Source organism: Myxine glutinosa, chromosome 1 (assembly GCF_964187855.1).
Source record: "Myxine glutinosa chromosome 1, kmMyxGlut1.1, whole genome shotgun sequence".
Lineage (NCBI taxonomy): Eukaryota > Metazoa > Chordata > Myxini > Myxiniformes > Myxinidae > Myxine > Myxine glutinosa.
In genome coordinates, this window is record NC_136261.1 from 291,117,969 (window position 1) to 291,142,517 (window position 24,549).

Genomic DNA, 24,549 nt, shown 5'->3' on the forward strand with positions numbered 1-24,549 from the left:
ACACCCCAGGATCATTCATCCCAGCAAGCTGGTACTCAATTTGCCGACCTCGGAAGGCTGACAGGCTGTCAACCCCCCTGGCGTTAATTCAGCGATTGAACAGGATTCGAACCCAGGATCCTAGGATCCCAAGCCAGCACCCTAACGGCTAAGCCAACACCAGGCTAAAAAAAAATCAAATTCAATTAAAATTTTCAAAAAATATTTCAACTTGCTAGTGTAAAATCTTGCAGAAGCATCGATTATAAAAAATATCTTCTTTCAGCATATTCATTTTGTTCTGCCAATTAATCCATATTGTGTTGTGGCTCCAGTTCACGCTGGCAATTAACACGCATTGTGATGGTCATCCAAAATAAACAGCAAAACATGCAGAAACCAGGCCAGCCACAATAATATTTCACAATTTGAGAGAAAAACAAAGGTTTAGCAAATCAAACAAACGCGATCACAACGAAAAGCTTGGAATCTCTTTCGTACGCAGCACAAATCTACAGGGTAACATAGTCGTGGCCAAAAATATTGGCACCCTTGCACTTTTTTCAAATAACTCCCAATTTTCTCAAAAAATAAGTTGAAATTAACACAAGTATTTGGTCTCCACAATTCTTTATTTCACTGTTAATATTACAGAACCTTTGTTTTTGATTCAGAACTTAAGATATCCTTTTAAATCAGAAAATAAAAAAGAAATGGCATTGACAAAATTATTGAAACCCTAGACTTAATATTTGGTAGCAGAACAGAGACAAAATAACTGCTGTCAAGCACTTCCTAGAGCCATGAATGAGCTTCCCACTCGTGCTTCCTATAGCCATGAATGAGCTTCATACACCTCTCCACTGGCAGTTTGGCCCACTCTTCTTGGGCAAACGGCTCCAGTTCTCCCAGATGTAACGGGTGCCTTCTCCCAACTGCTGTTTTCAGATTTCCCCACAGGTGTTCAATGGGATTTAGATCTGGACTCATTGCTGGCCACTTCAGAACAGTTCAACGTTTTGTCTTGAACCATTCCTGGATGCATTTTGAAGTGTGTATGGGGTCATTGTCCTGCTGCAAGACCCAGGCTTTGATGGAGACCCAGCTTTCTGACACTGGGTTGAACGTTGCACTCCAAAATGCCTTGGTAATCTCCTGATTTCATGATGCCATGCACACATTCAAGGCACCCAGTGCCAGGGGCAGCACAGCACCCCCAAAACATCACTGAACCTCCTCCATGTTTAACTGTAGGGAAGGTGTTCTTTTCTTTGAAGGCTTCGTTTTCTTTTCTGTGAACACGAGATAATGTGCTTTACCAAAAAGCTCTAATTTGGTCTCATCTGTCCACAGGACATTCTCCCAGAAGGATTTTGGCTTGTTCAGGTGTGTTTTGGCAAACTCCAGTCAGGCTTTCTTATGTCTCTCTCTCTCAGCAGTGGGGTCCTCCTGGGTCTCCTTCCATAGAACCCCCTTTCATTGAGTTGGCGACGGATGGTGCGAGTTGAAACTGTCGTACCTTGTGTCGGAAGGTCACCTTGAATCTATTTAGCAGTTGATCGAGGTGCTTTCTCCACCATTCGAAAAATCCTTCGCTGCAATATTCGATCAAGTTTTCTCTTGCAGCCACGTCCAGGGAGGTTGGCTACAGTGCCAATAAACTTCCTGATAACATTGCGCATGGTGGACACAGAAACATCAAAGTCTCTGGAGATGGACTTGTAGCCTTGAGATTGTCCAATGTCCATGCTTGGCTACAATCTTGTGTCTGACTTCCTCAGACAATTCTCTGGTTTACTTTTTTTTCTCCATGCTCATTGCGGTACACACAGTGACACAAAACAGCAAAATGACTCCTTTTCTCTATTCAAACTGGTTGAATGAGTGATCTTATATTGCAGGCACCTGCAACTCACCACAGGTGAGTTCAATTCCAAAGTAAAGGAGAATCACCTGCTTGAAATCTAATTATATATAATAGTGGGGCGGCTTAGCCCAAATATTCAAAAGAATTGTGCATTTTGTGATACAAGCACCAAATTTGGCACAAATGTACATTAATATGTTGCGAACATTTTCAGATATTGGGCCACTTGAAATTCCGTAATTTTTTTTTTCAAATTTTTTCAAATTTCGTAATTTCAAATTTTTCGGGTGACACCGTCACAATTTCGGTCTTCGAGGCCGGCCGATAGGCAAAGTGTGACCGGAAGGGACGAGGTTCTCCTGACCACGTGGCCCTCGATCTGGGAAGCGAGAGGCGTTCCATTAGTGGACGCGCCCCTCACGCCCGACTTTTGGGCGGCCCCGGCAGGCCGTTTGTTTTGACGTTCCGTGACAGGCCCCGCACCCCCACCTCCGGGCCGACCGGAAGCTTGTGCTGAGTACATCATACCTGAACAACTCAGTGAGGCAGAACACAGCAGTGCACACCAGGGTGACCCCTTCAGTGCATAAACCAATTAACCTGTCCACTGCAGGGCATATAGAAATGAAGTTATTTTCTGCATATAATAATAATATAAGTTCAGTTCTATATAACAATTTCTGTTATCACCACTACCACTACAACTACCACTACTACAAGCTTTGTCTGGAATTTTGTGGACTAACAGACAAACAGACATACAGACAAGCTGGGATCAAAACATTACCTCCTTCCACCATTGAGTGTAGAGGTAAACATCATGGAAATTATATCATGCCCTAGATTTAATTCATGCTTACCCATGTATTTGCTTCACTGGTTCACAAGGTCTTTTGCATACATGTAATTCAGACTCTCGTCTTCATTGCTGACCACACAATTTTCGCAACATATTAATGTACATTTGTGCCAAATTTGGTGCTTGTATCACAAAATGCACAATTCTTTTGAATATTTGGGCTAAGCCGCCCCACTATATCGGCCGGCCTCGAAGACCGAAATTGTGACGGTGTCACCCGAAAAATTTGAAATTACGAAATTTGAAAAAATTTGAAAAAAAAAATTACAGAATTTCAAGTGGCCCAATATCTGAAAATGTTCGCAACATATTAATGTACATTTGTGCCAAATTTGGTGCTTGTATCACAAAATGCACAACAGGTTTGCTATGCTGCTACACTATAACAACTTCTCAAAGGTGCCAATAATATTGTCCAGGCCATTTTAGGATTTCTGTATGGAATAAGCTAAGATTTAGTAATTTTTTCAGCTTTTTTGTTTTCTTCCACTGCAAACCAAATAAATACACATGTGGAGAACAAAATATTTTTTTATTTCAACAATTTTCTGGAACAAATGGTGCATTCGTTGAAAAAAGTGCAAGGGTGCCAATATTTCTGGCCACGACTAATGGGCTGGGGGCACAGCTGTGCTGCTGATGCAATGCCCTCTGTAGATTAGGGCAGGAATTTGGCCATGGTGCTGGCAATAGCTTGCCCACTCTTCGCAAAGGACACCATGGGATCATTAACGTCCACCAACGAATGCTGGCAGATAGGACTTCCAGTTTAACGTCCATCCGAAAGACAGCACACATTGATGAATCACCCTGCCTGTGAAACACTGGGATGACTTTGTAGGTTGGTCGGGATTACAACCCAGGCTAGACAGCTTAGAGGCGAGTGTGTGCGTACCTTTACACTACCCCTGGGGTTCTTAACCTGGGGTATCCATACCCCTTGGGGGTATGGAGACCAACATCTGAGGGTATGGGACTCGTAATAAATTATAATAATGAATTGTAATAAATTCAATGAAATATCAACTTTAAATATATAATAAATATATATTTAAATATAAATATATATATTTCAAAACAAATTATATTTGTATAATTATATTTCAAATAAATATAAATTCAATTTTCTAATAAAATTCGAATAAATCAATTATACACCCTGGGCGTATGCATGCGATTACAATGCATGATTGACATGACTGAGAACATGTACATCGCGATTAGGGCGGGTCAAAGTTCACACTGAGCCAATGTGCTGTCACGTAATGTAGGCCCTACAGTATGTGAGATTGTAGGCCATTAGGACATTAGGTGAAGAACCGAATATCGGAAATTACGGCAATTACTACATCATTCTCAATTTGTGATTCTGTTGAAAACATTTGCAAAACAAGTGAGTAGAAAGCCTACTTATCTGAAGATATTCAAAGTTTTCAAAGTATATTTAAATATAAATAGGGAATTCACATGCATTATAATGCAATAAGGCCGAAAAAATATATTGCTGGTCTCTGGTCAGACCAAAGTTCCAGAATTGATGCGGCGTTGCGGTTTTTTTTTTTTTTTTTTGAAAAGCATGGATCGCACATATAAAGGTGTTGTTTTTTGTGTCCTCATGCCTTGCGGTCCTCCTCATCTGCCGTGGCGCTGTCCAGAGAGAAATTAAAGACAGCCAAATGGGACAGGTCGGCCTTTTTGTAAATAATGAACACAAGCTTAATAAGTTATTTTAAAATGTATTTATTCTGAAAATCATTAAGTTCTTCAAGCATATTATAGACTGCCATTTCGTTCTCGAGATCGCCTCGCCGTACCGTCAAACATTCCAATACGTCGATCGCGTCAACACTGCGCATGCGCAAGTGGTCCAACAGGCGATTGCCGAAGCATTTGAATGCTGAAAAACCGCGCATGCGCAAATGACTGCACCCGGACCAATCTTCGTGTACGGGATGACACGCTGCATGTGTATCAAAGCCGCGCATGCGCAGATGGGCTGTATGGTGTGGTTCAAATTGGCACATTCACAGCTGGGCTAATGCGGAGGCGCTTTATTCTATGCCGATGGTCTCCTACGATCTCTTCTGATTATCAGACACTTACAACTTCATGACAAACAAGATAGAATCCAGGCCTAACTAACGAGACCACCCGCAGCTCTCTTGGCCTTCTGGTTGCTTCACAAAAACCCGACAAAGAACGTCTTCGTTTCAGTAAATGACAATATCCAGCCGATTGGATTCATGACGGCACGGCACACAAAACTACTTATATCTTTGGAACGGCTGGTTGGATTTGGACAACCAAAATGGAGTTTTGTAGGGGAGAACCGTGCGCGAACGTCGATACCAATGACGACCAACACAGACCCGTATTTCCTGAGATAGCGCGCCGGCCCGGCAACATGCATAATTGCATACATTATATGGCTCCTCATGCTCGAAATCGTGTTTTCGGCGAGAACGTGACGTCACCACTCACTTAATTGCAATTATCTGGTCTCGGCGCCGCCTCAAGTATACGGAATACTTAAGGCGGCACGGCATTGTTTATGTTTAATGTGCTCTATAATTTATGATGTGCTCTATATTTAAATATAGACGGTGCACGCTGTTGTAGGTATCGTTGGAAATTTGAAAAAAATAAAATAAAATTGTCGACGCGCAGGGTCAAAATCGATGCGCTGGAAATCAGAGACTGGAAATTTTTTTTTTTTTAGCCGAACATAAATGGGGCGGCCGGATATCCATGTCCGTGAAAAACACCCGGATATCCGTGTCCGTAAACACCCAGTCCATAAAAATTGATTGAGCTGCAAAAGTCGATTGCTTGGGTACGTTGAAGTAGTATAGCGTGAGGAATTTCTTAATCTTCTGTACATCTCTTTATGTTGTTTTCGGTGTTAGTGGCCAACACTTTATTTCACGTGGACTAATGTTTTATCTTCTGTGGCGTTTGTTAATGGTTTTCTTATTATTCTTTTACAGATTTGTTGCAAGATGTCACCTGTCAAAAAACGGAATTGGAATGATGACTGTTCGCTTTGGCTTCACCTGTGTGAAAGAAAGAGAGAGAAACTGATAAACCCCAATGCATGCTTTGCAATTTGGTAATGAGCAATGGAAATTTGAAGCCATCAGGACTGAGAGAGCACCTCCAAAGCAAACACAGGGATCATGTTGACACCTCCATTGATGCTTTCAAGGTGAAAAGACTTCGTTATGATCAGAAAGGAACTCTTTCATCGCATGGGTTTGTTCTCACTGGGAAGCCTCTTCTGGAAGCCTCCTACAAAATTTCGTACATGATTGCCAAGGAAAAGAAGCCCCACACAATCGGAGAAAGCCGAGTGAAGCCCTGTGCATTGGAGATGGTTAAAATCGTGCTGGGGGAGGATGCTGTGAAGCGATTGAGTCAGGTGTCCTTGTCCAACGACACTGTACGCCAGAGAATTGGAGACATGAGTCAGGACATAGCAACACAAGTTGTCAGCGAGATTTAAAAAAAAACAGTCCTGCAAAAATTAGCATGCAGCTCGATGAATAGACTGACGTTTCAAACCACTGTCAATTGCTCGTATTTGTCCGCTATGTTCATGAAATGAAACTCAAGGAAGAATTTTTATTTACGAAACAACTAAAGGTTGGTGTTGGCTTAGCGGTTAGGGTGGCGGCTTGGGATCATAGGACCCTGGGTTCGAATCCCAGTCGATCGCTGAATTAACGCCAGGGCGGTTGACTCAGCCTGTCATCCTTCCGAGGTCGGCAAATTGAGTACCAGCTTGCTGGGATGAATGATCCTGGTGTGTACCCCGATTTAGAATAGGTACACCGTATCCCTGCACATCGTTAGAGGCGACCAAGGGTTGGCGTCAGGAAGGGCATCCGGCCATAAAAACATTGCCTCAAACAGGGAACCATGATTGTCATGGGGCCTGCAAGGCTAACCCCCGCTCTAGCGGGGAAAATGGCCTTAAATCGATCATTCATTCATTCATTCATTCATTCATTCATTCAACTAAAGGAGTTGATGTGTTAAAGTTGATCGAACTGTTCTTTGATCGCCATGAGTTAACATGGGATTTGGTTGGGTCTATTTGCAAGGACGGAGCTCCTGCCATGATTGGCAAGAAATCTGGGTCCATCGCTCTGATCAAGGAGAAAGCTCCACATGTGATGACCACACACTGTGTTCTACATCGCGAAGCCTTGGCATCCAAAACGTTGTCAAAGAAACTGAAAGAAGTGATGGTAATAGTCGTGCAGACAGTCAACTTTATTCGTGGACGGGCATTAAATCATCGGCTATTTCAAAAACTCTGTGATGAGATTGGGGCGGAACATTGTGTTTTACTGTACCACAGAGGTACGTTGGCTATCTCGTGGTCGTGTTTTCACACATGCAGTGGAACTTCAGGAAGAAATTCTCGAATTCCTCAAGCATCAACAATCCCCCCCCTTGCGAACAGTTTTGAAGATGAGCATTTTATTGTCAGCCTGGGATATTTGGCCGATATTTTCGGTCACCTCAATGACTTGAACATGTCGATGCAGGGAAGGGATGTGGACATTATTCAAGCCAGGGGAAAGTTAGTGGCATTCACGAAGAAATTACCTATTTGAAGTCGCCGTGTTGAAAACGGAAACATGGCGAACTTTCCAATCCTTGGCGATATCCTTCTTGATGGAGAAGATGAAAAGGCATTGCCTGGGGAAATACTTCAAGAAGTCAAGGACCATTTGAAAGTCCTAAGTACCAATTTTGAGGGTTACTTCTCAGATATTGATGATCTTAGCACGGAATCCGTTTGGATCCAGGACCCTTTCTCATTTGATATTTCTACGATGAGTGACAACGATTTAGTGAAGGATGATTTGATCGAGTTCCAAGAAGATCAAAGAAAGAAAGCTGATTTCGGAAAGGCTGGGCTGGATTTTAAGCAGTTTTGGTGTGAGCAGATAGCAGCTTACCCGAGCTTGGCGAAGAGGGCAATGAATGTGTTGGTTCCCTTCACAACTACGTATCTCTGTGAAACAGGTTTCTCTGTATTATTGAACCTGAAATCAAAGTGGAGAAATCGACTTGATGTGTCCGATGATATGCGAGTGTCGTTGTCACGAACTTTGCCCCGATTCCATATTCTGATTGCACGAAAACAGCAGCAACAATCTCACTAGATTAGTAAAACGGCTTGCATAAAACTTGCATGTTTTAGTTTATTTTCGTTTGTTTTGTTTCTTTGTTGACAAGCAAATAAATAAATAGGGATAAAATCCTAATGATTTTCTTTCCTGTTCTGTTCCTAATTATACATATGTAAAACAAAGCTATTGAGATATTTTGAAGTCACACTGGAACCTAATGGGACTGGTAATCAGGCATGGATCCCAGAACTTGGCCCATTTTCTGGGTAATAAGTTACCTACCAATTTTCATCCAAAAAAATAGGCAATTAAAGTAAAAACACCCCTCAGAATGCACCAGAGCACCTATAAATCAAAAAAATTCTCGGGGGACATGCCCCCAGTCCCCCCCTAGCTATGCGCACCTTCGGTGCGCCTTGGTCAGTCAACGGTCTGGCGAAGGGGGTATGGGGAGATCATGGGCAATCCGTTGGGGGTCTTGACAGGGAAAAAGTTTAAGAACCCCTGCGCTATCCTGTTAGCCATCAAACTCGGAATAATTGAGGACTTTCAGGCCCAAGACCGCTAAGGTGCACAAAACTTACAATAAGCAATTAACTTTGATTCCAAATGACTATGTAATGAGCATTAGCAAAAGTTTTACCATGTCGTTGGCAATTGGTAGACGTCGCCGGAGAAGTGAGGTGACTACCTCAACAATGGCATCATGAAGTTTTGGGAAGCGCTGCAACTCCTGATTGGAAAACAGTACAGAGGTAGAAACTTTATGGGAATGTAGAAAACAAGCTTCAGGTAGGAACCACAGTGTCATAACTTATAGTCGCAAGGCATGATGGGTACTGCTCATAACATTGGTACCTGCGTGCTGTAGGTGCTGCAGTGCTGAATGATTCTTTGCATTTCTTCATGGACGAGCTCCACGCAGCGCAGACTTGGCTCCTCCAGGCGCTTTATCTGGCGCTTCACGAGCAGCTCAAAAGAAATTTCAGGAACGAAGAGTGTGGGACGGGGGCCCTGCAATACAAAGTAATGTAGACAATTCTCTTTACAGAGCATCAGTGCTGCTGAAGCAGTGTCTTGAATATGGGTTATGCTGGGTGGTTTGCCATTGCCTTCCCAGCAGAGCAGTAATTTTGGACCTGTTCAGGGTGCCAGCAATAGCTAGCCTACTCTTCGCGAAGGATACTTTTGGATATTCAATGTCCAACTAATGGTGGGAATCAGGATGCCCAGTTAACGCCCAACAAGGAACGGCACACACATTGATGAATCGGCCTGCTTGCTTCACCAGAGTGACAGGTTACAGCTGGGTTAGGATTATAATGAAGGCTGGACAGCTCAGAAGTGTGTGAACACCAGCCCACAATAAACAGATGGAGTAGACGAAAGCAAAGACATAAAAATAACACAATTTAACAAAAAAATAATAATAATAATTAAAAACAAGAAGAAAGAATGTCATAGCACCAGCCATGGTTTTAGTAATTTTGCTGTACTGAGTTAAAGGCTGTCAGTAAGCCATCTTTGGTTGGATGACAAAACAAAAATCTTGTGCATATGTATGTATACTCATGTATTGTCTTTGTGCCAAGTTTGAAGAAAATCGGTCCATACATGTCCATACATGTCTAGCCTGATGTTGGCTTAGCGGTTAGGGTGCCGGCTTGGGATCCTAGGATCCTGGGTTTGAATGCCGATTGAACGCTGAATTAACGCTAGGGGGGTTGACTGAGCCTGTCATCCTTCCGAGGTCGGCAAATTGAGTACCAGCTTGCTGGGATGAATGATCACGGTGTGTACCCCGGTTTAGAATAGGTACACCGTATCCATGCGCATCGTAAGAGGCGACCAAGGGTTGGCGTCAGGAAGGGCATCCGGCCATAAAAGCATTGCCTCAAACAGGGAACCATGATCGTCATGGGGCCCGCAAGACTAACCCCCGCTCCAGCGGGGAAAATGGCCTTCAAACGATCATTCATATATTCATATTCACATGTCTGAGAAATGGATGGGGACACGTTTAAGTAACAAAATGGCTGCTTGTCAGCCATCTTGGATCTGATCTCAAAAACAAAAGGACGCGCAGATGTAAGCCATCATTCATTATCTGTGTGCCAAACGTGAACAAGATCGGTGAATGCATGTCCGAGAAATGGTCGAGGACGTGTTCAACATCGGGGGGGGGGGGGGGGGGGGGGTTTACAACTAAAATGGCTGCCAGTCGGCCATTTTTGATCGCATCGTAAAACAAAATGATGTGCATATGTATACTGTCATGTATTGTCGTGCCAAGTATGAACAAAATTGGTTCATAAATCTCCAAGATGTGGTTGTGGACACGAACAGATGGACGAGACAAAATCTATTAGCCCTGTTTTGGACAAAGTCCAACGGGGGCTAAAACCTTACAAGGCTGAGTATTTAACATTGCATATATACTGAAACGCAAAAGAAACTTACCACCATTGAAACCTTTAAATATCAACAATAACACTGCGTGTAGTAAATGTGTGAACTTATTTGTGGACAATAGTGTCCTCACTGTCAGACAAAACGGTCACGGATGGTCACTTGAACCTTCAATGGTCACTTCATAGCACAGCTGTTGAACAGCCGTTTTGACTGTCAGTGATTAGCCAAGGGGTACGGGATGATTTTAATGAGCTGCACGTGATGTCTTGATATTGGCTTTAAAAAGGCCAGTGCAAAATGGGCATTTTGACCGAAACATTTGACCATTTTGACCATTTTGACCAACTTCAAAAAGACCGAAAACGCAAAAGAAACTTACCACTTGTTTGAAATGTAATAAAATTGTAACAGTTCAAAATAAAACAAACCAACAATTGCTAATTGAAACATTGGCATTTTATTGATGACATGTCAAGTTTTTGACCAAGATACACCATCTCATCAGTTTGTTCTACAGTACAGAACAGCACAGGGTGCAATGTCAGTCCCCTTTCAATAGCGTGTGTGGCCACCATTGTTTTGGATACAGGCAGTGCATCGTCGGCATATACTGCCTACCAGTCTTTGGATGGATTGCTGCTGGATTCTGTCCCACTCAGTCCTCAATGTCTGAAGCAGCTCTGCCCGTGTCCTGGCCCTGCCAACTACGCGTCTCCCAAGCTCATCCCACAGGTGTTCTATGGGATTCAGGTCAGGGGAGAGCGCAGGCCACTGAATGGTGTTGATGTTCTCGCCTTGGAGAAATGCAGTGGTAAAGCGAGCAGCATGGGGACGAGCGTTGTCATGCTGAAAGGTTCTCAGTTCTGGGTGGTCTAGCAGGAATGGCAGCAGATGAGGTCGCAGGATGTTATCCACATACCGCTGGGCGTTAAGATTCCCATCCACAACCACCAGTGGCGTCCTGCACCGGCCTGATATGGCGGCCCACACCATCACACTTGGGCCACCCCACCTGTTGGCTTGACGCACGCAACAATCGGCATATCGCTCGCCAGTTCTTCTCCAGACACGCTCACGCCCATCAGGACTGTCCACACAGAACCTTGACATCGCTGAAAGCGACCTCGTTACACTGCGCCAAGGTCCACCGCTGATGCTGCTGGCACCATCTCTGTCGGTTGCGGCGATGGGCAGCCATCATCACGGGGCCTCTGTATGGTCTTCTGGCAGTCAGACCATAGTCATGCAGTCGTCTTCATGCAGTATCATTGGAGATCCGTGGGTTTGCACGCCCCGGAGTTTCTGCCGCAGTGCGGGATGCTGGACGGAATCGATCCTGCAGGTGACTTCGGACCATCTGCCCGTCCTGCCTTGCAGTGGTGACTCTTGGCCTCCCTGATTGAGGTCTGTCATCTGCAGAGTTGTGGAGGGTGTCTCTGTCCACCAGGGCCGATATCGTCTGGTGTGAACAGCCAAGGCGACGTGCCACCTCACGGTGGCTCAGTCCGCCTTGCAGCATGCCCAGGGCACGCTGCCGTTGATCCCTTGACAATCGTGGCATGTTGATTGAAATGCCCATTTTGCACTGGCCTTTTTAAAGCCAATATCAAGACATCACGTGCAGCTCATTAAAATCATCCCGTACCCCATGGCTAATCATTGACAGTCAAAACGGCTGTTCAACAGCTGTGCTATGAAGTGACCATTGAAGGTTCAATTGACCATCCGTGACCGTTTTGTCTGACAGTGAGGACACTATTGTCCACAAATAAGTTCACACATTTACTACACGCAGTGTTATTGTTGATATTTAAAGGTTTCAAAGGTGGTAAGTTTCTTTTGCGTTTCAGTATATATACACAAAGAATTAAGTTAAGCACCCCTACACAACGAATTAAGGTAAGCACCCCCTAATATATATTCTTTGTGTATATGTATACATTGGCATATATTCTAAGGTATGTGAGATCAAATAATGATTGGTATGACATTAGCAATTATCCATTGATGAAATTGAGTGATCAAAGTGAAAAAAAGTGATTGGTTGAGTCAGTGATCCGATCACGTGGGTCCTACACACGTTATTGACGCAAAGATCGCTAGAGGTCTTCTCAGAACAATGACTGTACGTTAGAAAACATAAACGTCATCCACACTGTCCGTGATGGACCTATAGCTCCATACTTAAATTGAGGTGAAAATATGCCTAAAATTCCCAAAAATTTTCACCTTAAATTATTCAGAATAAAATATTGAAAACGGCATGATTGTTATGTTTTTATGTGACCATAATATCACTTCTCCAGAAAATATAGCAATATCATGGGTATATTACACTGTTTTGACGACAACAAACTTGTAATGTGCGAGGTTGTAAAAAAACGGGGGGGGTGCTTAACTTAATTCTTTGTGTATATATTAAAAGAGATCCGAGAATGAAGATCTTTTAAAGTGCATCTGCGTGCAGACATGGACACTGGTCTTTCTGGAGTAGAACGCCCCCCCCCCCCGCCCCCACCCCCCCCCCACCCCCCAAAAAAAACCTTTCTAAACACGATATTAAATAAATATTTAGTGCAACAAATTGAACCCAACCCCATGAGCTACAAAATTTCCAATGGCCATGCACCAAGCTCAGAAATGATACAGCAGTGATCGGAAGGTCAAATTTACGCCCAATAATGTTTCCTTTTTACCTTCTTGCCAAATCTAGCCTGGTGTTGGCTTAGTGGTTAGGTTGCCAGCTCGTTATCCTAGGATCCTGGGTTGGAATCCCCGTCGATCGCTGAATTAACGGCAGTGGGGTTGACTCAGCCTGTCATCCTTCTGAGGTCGGCAAATCGAGTACCAGTTCACTGGTTATTCCATGTGTGTCACAAGAGGCGCCTAACAGGGTTGGCGGCAGGAAGGACATCCGGCCATAAACATTGTTTCAAAAAGGGGACCACGGTGCCCAACAAAGGCCAACCCCCTCCCTGCGGGGAAAAATGGCCTCTAAAGGCGGTTCTTCTTCTTGCCAAATGCAATTTTTAATGTAATCGCTTACGCAAGAAATATCCCATGGTGACAAGACAAGGACTAAGCACATTGACCGAACACAAGCACAGTTTACCGTGGCGTTGCGGATAGCTGTGAGAATATCCAGTGTGGCCAGACCTCCCAATGCGTCCACAGACTCCAGCGTCCTGCCAAATGTCTCATGGAAGATGTATCCAATCCGAGCTCCCCCACACCTGCCAAGATGCAACATATTTAGTATTATTCACCCAGGACCTCATTAGCAGGGTGATATATCATTTCTTAGCAAAATGTACCACTTGTTGCCATGCTTGAAAACTGCCAGCTGAGCGAATCGGTCCTACCATTAAACCGACAATTATCATTTTTTTTAAAAGAAAAGAAAAAAAGAGGGCGATCATCGAAAAACTCACAGCTCAGATGTTTCAATATGCTTGGCAGTGCCTTCAATGGTGTTGCAGTACTCTGTAGCAAACTTTGTGACGAGCTGCAGCAGCGTGGCATTCTTGTCCTCGATGGGGTTACCGTAACTGTTCATGAGTGACTGGTACTGCGCTGACATTACGTTCACTCGCATCTTTAGCTCCGGAAGGCAGTCACGGATGTGGTGCATCAGCAACCTGAAGTAGAAACCGAGCCTTTGAAATGAGCCCACTTTTATCGATTTTCTCAACATCGCAAGGCTGCCTAATCACGACAATCTGCATTCCAATAACGATCAAATATTCAAAAAGGTTGGAATCACCGTGGCAGGTGTACCAAGAGAACCATCAACATTCCATGTAGATTATTGCAAGAGCTGGATGTTTGGATAAACAGATTGGGTTACATAAACAAGACATAACTTGGTATTGTGACTCAATGAGAAGCACCCTGATGCTTGATTCAAAAGCTGGGTGGGCCAAATTGCCACCTGAGGCAACACCAAAAGCAAGATGAAAAAAAGAAAAGGAAAAGATTCCGGTGGAGGGATGGGGAAGGGGCGGAGAGTGGGGTAGGCCATGGCGGCGAGATCAGCTGCAGAGCTTTGGAGAGGGGGCGCAAGACTTTCAATTGGGACTGAGGGATGGCCTAGAAGAGATCTCATGCCCACAGAAGTGGACGGCCAATAAGGTTGATGGGCCGCCCACAAAGGTGGTGCCAAAGTTTACTAGTGCCTTAACTGTGCCCGTGTGAGGTAGTTTTGAATTATATTCCAGGTCTCATTTGGTAGTTGTTATTGTAGTTCTGATTTTGGAGTTGTAGCTGCACCACCAGGAAATTATCTCTCTCTCTGCTTTTGTTGCTAGCGACGCAGAGCTGTAACACAAGTCGGGAGGACCTCACCCTGCATTGCCTTTGGGGCCCCGCACCCCGAGCTGCACTACAGCCACAACCTTCACTGCACTACAATCACAATCATCGCCGTCTCTGTACGTCATCAGCTCTTCTTCAAATCTGGTAATCTGAGCCATCGTTGGGTTAGGCTATATTTCACTTCTGTATTACCTCCTCCGTATCTGTGGCTGTCAACTGCCAGATCTGTGCCGGCCATTACTTATCGATAGTCCGGTCTACCCTTATCCCTATATTTCATTGCAAACACCATTTTGACTACAAGCATTTTTCACATCATGCCTCCTGCATGTGTGCCAACAAGTTCGGCCTTGTTTGGGTGATCTTTGGGGAATCTTGGTATCAAGTAAACACAGTATTATAAACACCGTTTTGGGATCTGTAGTTGGTCTTAGACCGGTTGAGTGGTCTGTGCAAACGGACCCCTCTGATGCAACATCTGGCATCAGGAGTGCAATAATTAGACACAAGTTGGAAACACATCCTGACGACCCGACAACTAGTCGTCAGGTTCTGGGATAGGAGACCTGGGTACGAATCCCATCCTGTGGAAAACTGGTATAAAGAGTGAGGGATTCGTCCCAATGTCCAAAGAAAATTTAAAATCATATTTAAGCGCAAAGAACGTTGTTCGGCCATGGCAATATTTTACTTTCAAATTTGAGCACATGGGGGAACGTAGCAAGCACTATGGTGTGAAGCAACCTCTGTGGTGTAGGACGATGCTCGTGGGTGCAGTCAGACCTGAGGGTAGTCCTTCTGATGTGCCCGGGACCTCCAGGGAGCGACCTGACAAGTTCGGGAGTACAGTCAGGCGGCTGAGCCCGTGCTGGTAAGCCGTGTTTGAGTCCGTGGTATAAAGCTGGTGTCGAGGGTCATACTGGGACCATACAAAGTGGAGCCTGTGGGGGTCGATTCAACACCTGGAGTCTTTGACCTCCTGCACATGGGGTGTGTTAGTGGCCGTGGTATGGGTAAGGAGGAGGTTTACTGGCAGAGAGACGAAAAAAAGACAGGAAAATGTGGGCTGTTGGTTTGCGCTTGAATTGGTTTTTTAATGTATTTTTTTGTGATAAAATACAAGTTGTGAGTCACGAGCAGGTGGCCACTCATGGCAATAGGGAATTGGAAGAGCGGGAGGTTCAATGCCAGCAGAGGCTGCAGGGAGGTGCAGAAAGGCCCGATAGTAACAGGGTTGTACGTAGCCGCATTTGGACACCCGAGGCCCGGTTTTTTTTTTATTACCTCCGCCAATGAAGGTGGGTGGAGGTTATGCTTTCTCCCACATCTGTTTGTCTGTCCGTCTGTGTCTGTCTGTGAGCAGGATCTCAAAAAGTTGTGGACTGATTCAGACGAAATTTGGTGGAGGGTTTCAGTATGTGACAAGGAGAAAAGATTAGATTTTGGTGAAAATCCGGAGCCGGATCCAATATTTTAAAAAGTGATTCTTCACCATTGAGTGATAGGGCCAAAAATGATATATAGCATATTTCAAAAAGTTGGACAACTTATGACAAAACTTGGTGGACAAGTTGGTTAGACGACAATAACAAGCAATTACATTTTGATTCAGGTATGGATCCAGATATGGTTTTGTTTTTGTACACATAGTCGAGGCTCAAGGAAGAGCTATCACAGTGAACTGATCAGGACGTAACAGGAAAAATGGATACAGAAGGAAACTCCAAGGAGGAAAAACTGGAAATTTGGAAAGAGGGATTGGGGTGGGGTTAACAAGGTTAGAAAATATCATGTCCATACTATTTTAAATCTATACAATAAAAGGAGATGTGCGTGTGTTCGGCCGTCCAGGTTACACCATTTGGTTGGGCAGTTTTCCTGACTGCAGACAATTTACATACTACAGCTGCCATGTTTGTGTCTACTGCGATGTAAAGTCAAAAATATTGTTGCGGTTTTAGAACCCCTCACTTTGTAAATAATACTTGTAAATAATTTCCATCAGTTAAAAGGTCAAATGTCGCACCCATAGTTAGGCCACAGCAACACGTAGGACACCATAGGACTTTCAGTTATTTCCTTAGTATGTGTTTCAGATAAGGCTGTGTTCCCAATAGTTGAATCTGCGTTGCAATAATTAAATAAGACTGGCCCCATTCTGTCCATTTTTCCAGTCTCTCTCTCCAAATTGTATTACGCGCCTCTGCCAGCCGCAGCGTTCGCTCCAAACGCCATTACGCACGCGGTCAAGCTTGGAGAAGAAGGGGGCGGAGCGCAAAGAACGAGGCATGGCCCTGTCAATGAGCCGTCAAGGGCTGAGCCGGTGAGTCCTCGCTAACCAACCAGGGCAGAGGTGAGCTCGCTGGCGGGCGTGGCCTCAAAGTGCGCGGATTAATCTAAAAGCGTGTTATATAAGCGCAAGCGAGAGGACTACTTTCAGGACTGCGCGGGGAGAGCTCGAATATCACGGACTGCGTGGGGAGAGCTCGAATATCACGGACTGCGCGGGGAGAGCTCGAATATCAAGGACTGTGCGGGGAGAGCTCGAATATCAAGGACTGCGTGGGGAGAGCTCGAATATCAAGGACTGCGCGGGGAGAGCTCGAATATCACGGACTGCGCGGGGAGAGCTCAAATATCACGGACTGCACGGAGAGAGCTCGAATATCACGGACTGCGCAGGGGACCGTCGTGATTAACAGAACGGCGCGGAGACGTCTGATTGTAACGCTATTGAGAGGACTGCGCCACAAGCCATTGTTAACGGACTGATCCGGGAGCGCTCCAATTGATACGGACATTGAGTGATCGGGAGAGAGAGAGCGTTTGGCACACTATACGTATGCGGAATTCCAGCCCCTCACATATGTAAGGTCCTGTCACGCGCCAACGACACGTGAAGCTGCCTGCCGTTCTTCGCCCGCGAACCCGGAGCGTGGACGGAGCCTCCCTGCCTGGACCCATCTGCCTGGACCTTCCTCCCCTACCAGCTACCATCCCATGTAAGTCTGTCTGTTTGTCCTGGGGTCGTGACAAGTTAAGACTGTATAGATAAGCTTGCCCTGTGTCCTTTTGTTTCTTCTTCTTCTTGTATTTCCTTTCGTTTCCTCTTTTTTGGTTTTGTACATAATTAATAAACCCACTCTTTGTTCTTCCCTTACTCTGGTTTCCTCTTATTTGATCGCTTTAGTCTTTTCTCGATTGAGTACCTGTGGCACGATTTGGAAACCGCTATAATCGGGTGTAGTATTTGTTAACGGCCCGAGTCGCGGCTCGCTTCGCTCGGCGTATCCATTAACGCTGCGGCTCGGGTGGGAGTTATCTCGTCGCTTTACGGCCGGTGGTAGTACTTAGGTAATAAGACGAATTGGGCTTAAAACCCTACTTACCACCAACCGGAAGTGACGTCATAATTTCCAGGATTGGGGGGCGGCCAGCTTAAAAGGCAAGGGGATTAACCCCCCCCCCCCCTTGATAAGGGGAGCGCAGACCCCCGAATCCGCAACAATATCTTCGAAGCAGTCAAATTCACAATTGACGCCCTCTATAGGTTTCCCTTCAATGTAAATTGAACAAAGCAACATTTTAAAAAAGATTTTGAGCTGATAGGCATCACAGGCCTTGTGAAGATAGGCCTCAGCAATCGAGGCAGCATTCTGTTGTTTATGCACCACCAAAAAAAACTGGCATTTGTTACAGACCAGTATATTCATTTAATTGCACTTGGAAAAGGTTACATCTGCTGTTAAGTTTGCTGTCAACTAACAACAACAATCACCACTCAACCTTTCACCACAGTTGCCACGTCGAGTAATGAGTTATCATATAGCTGCAATGCTGTAACGTTTGCTCTCGTTTAATTTGGCAAAATCATGAATTGTAACATTCAATTACCCTCACCAGAGGAGAGGGTATTACATTTGAGTCCGTTTGTCTGTTTGTCCGCAAAGAAAAAATATGATTTTCTCTGCAACCATTGGTCCGATTGACAGGAAACTTTCACCATAGGTGTGCCTCCTCCTGTAGATTTTTTTTAATGATAATTATGACGTCACAAGTCACATGGTACAGGAGCCATCTTGGGGAAAAAAAAACATTTGCACCTCCATGTCCGAAAGCGCTGCATAGAAAAAAAATTGAGATGGCTCATTGTAAAGAACTCCCCATGGGGAAAAAAACATATGTTAATGAAGATGTCATAGGTGCCTCCATTATGACGTCATAATTCGACAAGTACAAAACTTCATCCAATCAAGATGCAATTTCTTGAGCACCATGTCGGCATAAACTGGAGGAGGAAAATAATCATGATAACGTCATCGGTCACGTGGTTCGGCCGCCATCTTGGAAAAACCGAAAAACATTGCACCTCTATATCTCCGAAAGTGCTAAATTAAAAAATTTGTGACATGGCTCATTGGAAAGAACTCTCCATGGGGAATAAAATATGTTAATGATGTCATAATGTCATAATGTCATAATGATGCCTTCCCCCTCTCTTTTGTGTCCTTCCCCCTCTCTCCCCATCTTGTCTACCGCTCCCCTTGTTTTTTGTGTTTTGTGTGTCGGTTTGTCTTTTTGTGTGATTAATGTTAGCTCTTTCACGAGCCTCGATCTTGTATACAAAAAAAAAAAAAAAAAAAAAAAAAAAAAAAAAAAAAAGGTGCCTCCATTATGATGTCATAATTCGACAAGTACAAAACTTCAACCGATAAAGATGAAATTTCTTGAGCATCATCTTGGGATAAATTGGTGGAGGAAAAAAAAATAATGACGTCATCGGTCACATGGTTTGGCCACCATATTCGTTTTAACAAAAAAGCCTTTAAAAAAACCCCACCAAAAACACATCCTGGCGAGGGTCTGCAATCTCTGATTGCTCGTTATTTTTTTTGCACTTAAGGTATACATTAGGGATTAATCTATATTTCTTACAACATTGCCCTTCTGTAGGGACAATGACAGGAAGATCAGGAGAAGTGGTGGACGTATTGGTCAGAAGAAGAGTGGACATATGTTGTGTGCAGGAGACGAGATGGAAGGGAAGTGGTGTGAGAATGGTGAAGGGTAGACAGGGACAGAAATACAAGTTTGTGTGGCAAGGGTGCCTGGAGGGCGTGAATGGTGTTGGTGTCCTGTTTTCTGAGGAGTTTGTAGACAGTGTGGTGAGTGTGACGAGAGTGAGTGAAAGGTTGATGGTGAAAATGATGATTGGAAAGCTCTTGGTGAACGTCATCTCGGGATATGCTCCACAGGTTGGTCGGAGCGATGAAGAGAAGGACAAGTTCTGGTGTGCAATAGAGAAGCTGATGGAAAACGTGAAAGATAAGGAAGTTGTTGTGGTAGGAGGAGACCTAAATGGACATGTGGGAAGGAGTATGGACGGTTTTGAGGGAGTTCATGGAGGTTACGGATATGGTGTGAGAAATGGAGAAGGTGAAAGGATTTTGGAGTTTGCTGATTTGTTGATTTGAAATAACTCAGTTCCAGAAAGAGGATAATAAGCTTGTTACATACAGGTCAGGTGGGTCGACGACAACCGTTGACTACCTGATGGTGCGTAGGCGAGATAGGGGGCACCTCCGGGACACAAAGGTGATCCCGGGGGAGGAGGCTGTTTCACAGCACCACTTGGTTGTCTGCGACATAAGGTTGAAAGGTGCGAGGAGAGCTCGGCGGGTGAAGTACCAACCGAGAATGAAGGTGTGGAGGTTGAAAGAGGTGACAGTGAGGGAGGCATTAAAAGAGAGGCTGAGTATGGTAGAGGATGATGTGGTTGAGCTTGAAAGTGGTTGGATGTCAATGAAAGATAGTCTGTTGGGAGCCGTTGGTGAGGTATGTGGATGGACAAAAGGACCACCGAGGCACTCGGAAACATGGTGGTGGGATGATGAAGTTGGAAAGAAGATTGACGAGAAGAGGAAGAAGTTCAAGGAGTGGCAGAAGACAAAGGGTACGGGGGCAGAAAAGGAAGAGCATGAAAGTTATAAGGCAGCCAAGAAGGCTGCAAAGAAAGAGGTAGCAAAGGCGCAGGAGGCATGCAGGAAAATGTTCGGAGAACGCTTGGATTTGCAAGAGGGTCAGAGAGCGGTATTCAGGATTGCAAAGCAGATAGCGAAAGAGGTGTGATGTGATGGGGGTGAGTTGCTTGAAGGATGAAGAGGGACAAATCGTTGTGGACCCAGATGGAATTAAAGGAAGATGGAAGAGATATATGGAAATACTGTTGAATGCAGAGAATGAATGGGATGGCAACATAGAGAGTAACCCAGTTTTAGGACCGGCAGAGAAGATAACCGAGTCAGAAGTTGAGGAAGCGATAAAAGCAATGAAGAGTAGAAAAGCGGGAGGGCCGACGGGAGTTGTGGGAGATATGTTGAAGGGAGCGGGAAATTGGGGTGTGAAGAGAATGACAGAGATCTGCAATCTGTTGGTGAAAGAAGGCCGCATTCCAGTGGATTGGGAACCGAGTACCCTCGTCCCTCTATACAAGGGGAAAGGTGACCCTCTGGACTGTGGCTTGTATCGAGCGATAAAGTTATTGGAGCATGGAATGAAGGTATTGGAAAGGGTGTTGGAGAGGAGGATAAGGAAGAAAGTGAAGATGGATGAAATGCAGTTTGGATTTATGCCAGGAAGAGGAACGACAGACGCGCTTTTTATTTTGAGGCAGTTGCAGGAGAAGTACATGGAGAAGAGGAAGATGTTGTTTCTTGGGTTTGTTGATCTGGAGAAAGCATTCGATAGGGTTCCACATGAAGTAGTGACATGGGCATTGAGGAAGTTAGGAGTGGAGGAATGGTTGATCAGAGTAGTGATGGCAATGTACAAAAGAGCGCGCACAGCTGTAAGGACGAAGGACGGGAAAAGTGGTGAGTTTGAGGTGAAGGTGGGAGTGCATCAGCGGTCGGTACTAAGTCCACTACTATTTGTAGCTGTGATGGAGGTACTGGCTCGGAACGTAAAGGAGGGTTTACCGTGGGAGTTGTTGTGTGCAGATGATCTGGTGTTGATTGCAGAAAGTATGGATGGACTGAAGGAGAAGATGAACAAGTGGAAGGAATGTATGGAGACGAAAGGTCTGAAGGTGAATATCAGAAAAACAAAGGTGATGGCAAGAGGTAAAGCATGTGGTGAGGTGGAAAGAACTGGGAAGTGGCCATGTGTTATGTGCAGGAATGGTGTTGGAGTGAACTCCATTAAATGCACAATGTGCGCTGAGTGGGTTCATCAAAAATGTAGTGGTTTGAGAGGGTCATTAACCAGCGTGGCAGCTACATTCAAGTGTAAGGTGTGCACAGAGGGAGCTGCAGATGGAGGAAATGTTGTTGGATCTTGGAGACGGCGTGAAGGTGGAAGGTGTGAAAACATTTTGTTACCTAGGAGACATGCTGAATGGAGAAGGTGGATCAGACTCGGCAACGGTTGCTGGAGTGAGATGTGCATGGAAGAAGTTTCGGGAACTGAGTGGCGTGCTGACGAGGAGGGGAGTGTCGTTGAAGCTGAAAGGAAAGGTGTATGCTGCATGTGTGAGAAGTGTTACGATTTATGGGAGCGAGACATGGGTAATGAACGTAGAGCAGCAACGAAGGCTGGAAAGGGTGGAAATGCGAATGGTTCGGTGGATGTGTGGAGTATCGTTGAGAGAGAGGAAGCCAAATGATGAATTGCGAAAGATGATGGGAATAGAGCCTGTGATGGATGCTGTGAAGAGAAACAGTTTGAGATGGTTTGGTCATGTGTTGAGGAAGGATGAAAGTGACGTTGAGACGAGTGATGGAAATGAATGTGGAAGGAAGTAGAGGATGGGGAAGACCGAGAAAGACTTGGCTAAAGATGGTCGAAGACGAAATGCGGGCAAGGGGTTTAACAAGGGGGGATGCAGAAAATAGGGCAAAATGGAGAATATTGTCATGGGGACCGCAAGGCTAACCCCCACTCTTGCAGGGAAAATGGTTTGAGTTTGGAGTACCAATCACCATAAAACCAACCAGATCATCTGTGGAAAGTTTGAGTTCTGGGTCAAGGTCTGGAGAAGCCCGCATAATCTTCCACAAATAGTCCACTGCGATTCAATGGGTTCTCAGTTTGGGAAAAGAGCCCTGGGTTTTAATTGATAAGGGTTACAATGAGAAGATTGGCTGCAGCACGTGCTGCCGATATTGAACAAGCTCTCTAGTGGTAATTGGATTTGTGCCAAATTTACCTTTCCCCATTGTTACGACTCGCCATGCTTTGCTTTTGGGGGTATGCAGTTGAGCTGGGAATTGGTATGGGTGACAGGCAAGAGTGGCCATGACAGCAAAGCACATGGACCATGTGGAAATGGTTAAAATGTCATCATGTGATATTGGATAAAATAATTTTCACTGGCCAGTGTGCTCCTTACCTCCGCCACCGAAGGTGGGTGGAGGTTATGCTTTCACCCGTCTGTTTATTTGTCTGTGTAGGATATCTCAAAGTTGTGGATGGATTCGGATGTAACTTGGTGGAAAAGTTAAGTGTCTGACAAGGAAGAAATGATTCAATTTTGGTTCAGGGCCAGAGTCAGATCTGCCCTATCAGTGGGATACAAAATAAACTATTCAGCATAAGCTCTATCGAGTGCCGTTCTAGTTGTGCACTGTATTGATTCACATGTGCATTGGCCATGACAGGTAGGAACACAGTAGCATGTACTGCCGGTGTAGGTAAGGATGAATGGCAGCTGGGGAAGGAGCATTACTCATAAGTTTTGTGGGTGGGAAAGTGGTGCGTGTCCGAAGCTGGCTCTTGGATAGCGAGAGGACTGCAGCCTCTCACCATGCCTCACCCCTGGTACCCCAGTGTGTGACTGGGAAATGGAGAATACGCTGGGAGGAGAGTCGGATTGGTCGACCATTGGTTGGCGGAGGGAGGATCCCTTGTGACCATGTGTAGGTTAAAGTGTGTCATATGGGTAATCCTTCCAGCAGGGTGTACAGCGAAGAGAGCAGTTGTGGTGCTGGGGGTCAGAGAGTGGAAATCCAAATGAGAGGCCCATAGAAATATTGAATTTGGGGACTTTGTTTTACTGCAGACACCCACACACTGCTACAGCCCACAACCACATTTTAGGACCTCCCCACTGCAGAGTTGAGGCCACATGTGCAGATAATTGCAATGCCACGGTCTTACAAGTACGATTCATGAATAGTGATTAAGGAAATTATGATTGATGTTTTGTGTTGATGGGAATATTCAACTTTGTCCCATGCGACCTGATATGTGCTATGGAGGGCAGGGTAGATCGTGAAATCGACTCGTTAGCTTCTAAACTGGATATTTGGGCTCAGCTAACAGCTAGAGCAGGTGACATCCAGTGGGGGACGTGGTCAATAGATGGAGTATGCATTTGGCTAAGTGGAATTGTGGATACGGTAGGCTTGCTTATGTTTTGGTTTTACCATCTTCACTCCGCACCAAAGAGAGGTGTGATGTGATGGGGGGTGAGTTGCTTGAAGGATGAAGTGGGACAAATCGTTATGGACCCAAATGGAATTAAAGGAAGATGGAAGAGATATATGGAAATGCTGTTGAATGCAGAGAATGAATGGGATGGCAACATAGAGTGTAACCCAGTTTTAGGACCGGCAGAGAAGATAACTGAAAAGGAAGTTGAGGAAGCGATAAAAGCAATAAAAAAAAATAAAAATAAAAATAAAAAAGCTCCGTACGCTGCGTCCTCTCGAGCTGCTTCGAGGTCTGGAGCGAACGATTGGCGAACGAGGGTCACGAGTGAACTTTGGGTTTCCCGGGAAGCGATAAAAGCAATGAAGAGTAGAAAAGCAGGGGGTGGGGGGGAGGGCGACGGGAGTTGTGGGAGATATGTTGAAGGCAGCAGGAAGTTGGAGTATGAAGAGAATGACAGAGATCTGTAATCTGGTGGTGAAAGAAGGCCGCATTCCAGTGAATTGGGAACTGAGTACTGTTACGAATTCGTCACTTCCGTTGTT

At 44.9% G+C, this 24,549-nt stretch overlaps 1 protein-coding gene across 9 annotated transcripts in view; it reads right to left on the minus strand.

The window, feature by feature from the left end:
* The window catches only part of DNM1L (dynamin 1 like), an 88,190-nt gene that overhangs the window by 15,005 nt on the left and 48,636 nt on the right, over positions 1-24,549 (minus strand). For all 9 annotated transcript variants that reach the window (XM_078767462.1, XM_078767441.1, XM_078767431.1 and 6 more), the window contains 4 exons: positions 13,693-13,899; positions 13,374-13,494; positions 8,708-8,863; positions 8,493-8,582 (listed from right to left, as the gene is read on the minus strand). In XM_078767462.1, coding sequence (XP_078623588.1) covers positions 8,493-8,582; positions 8,708-8,863; positions 13,374-13,494; positions 13,693-13,899 — 574 coding nt within the window. The remainder of the gene's footprint in view (positions 1-8,492; positions 8,583-8,707; positions 8,864-13,373; positions 13,495-13,692; positions 13,900-24,549) is intronic.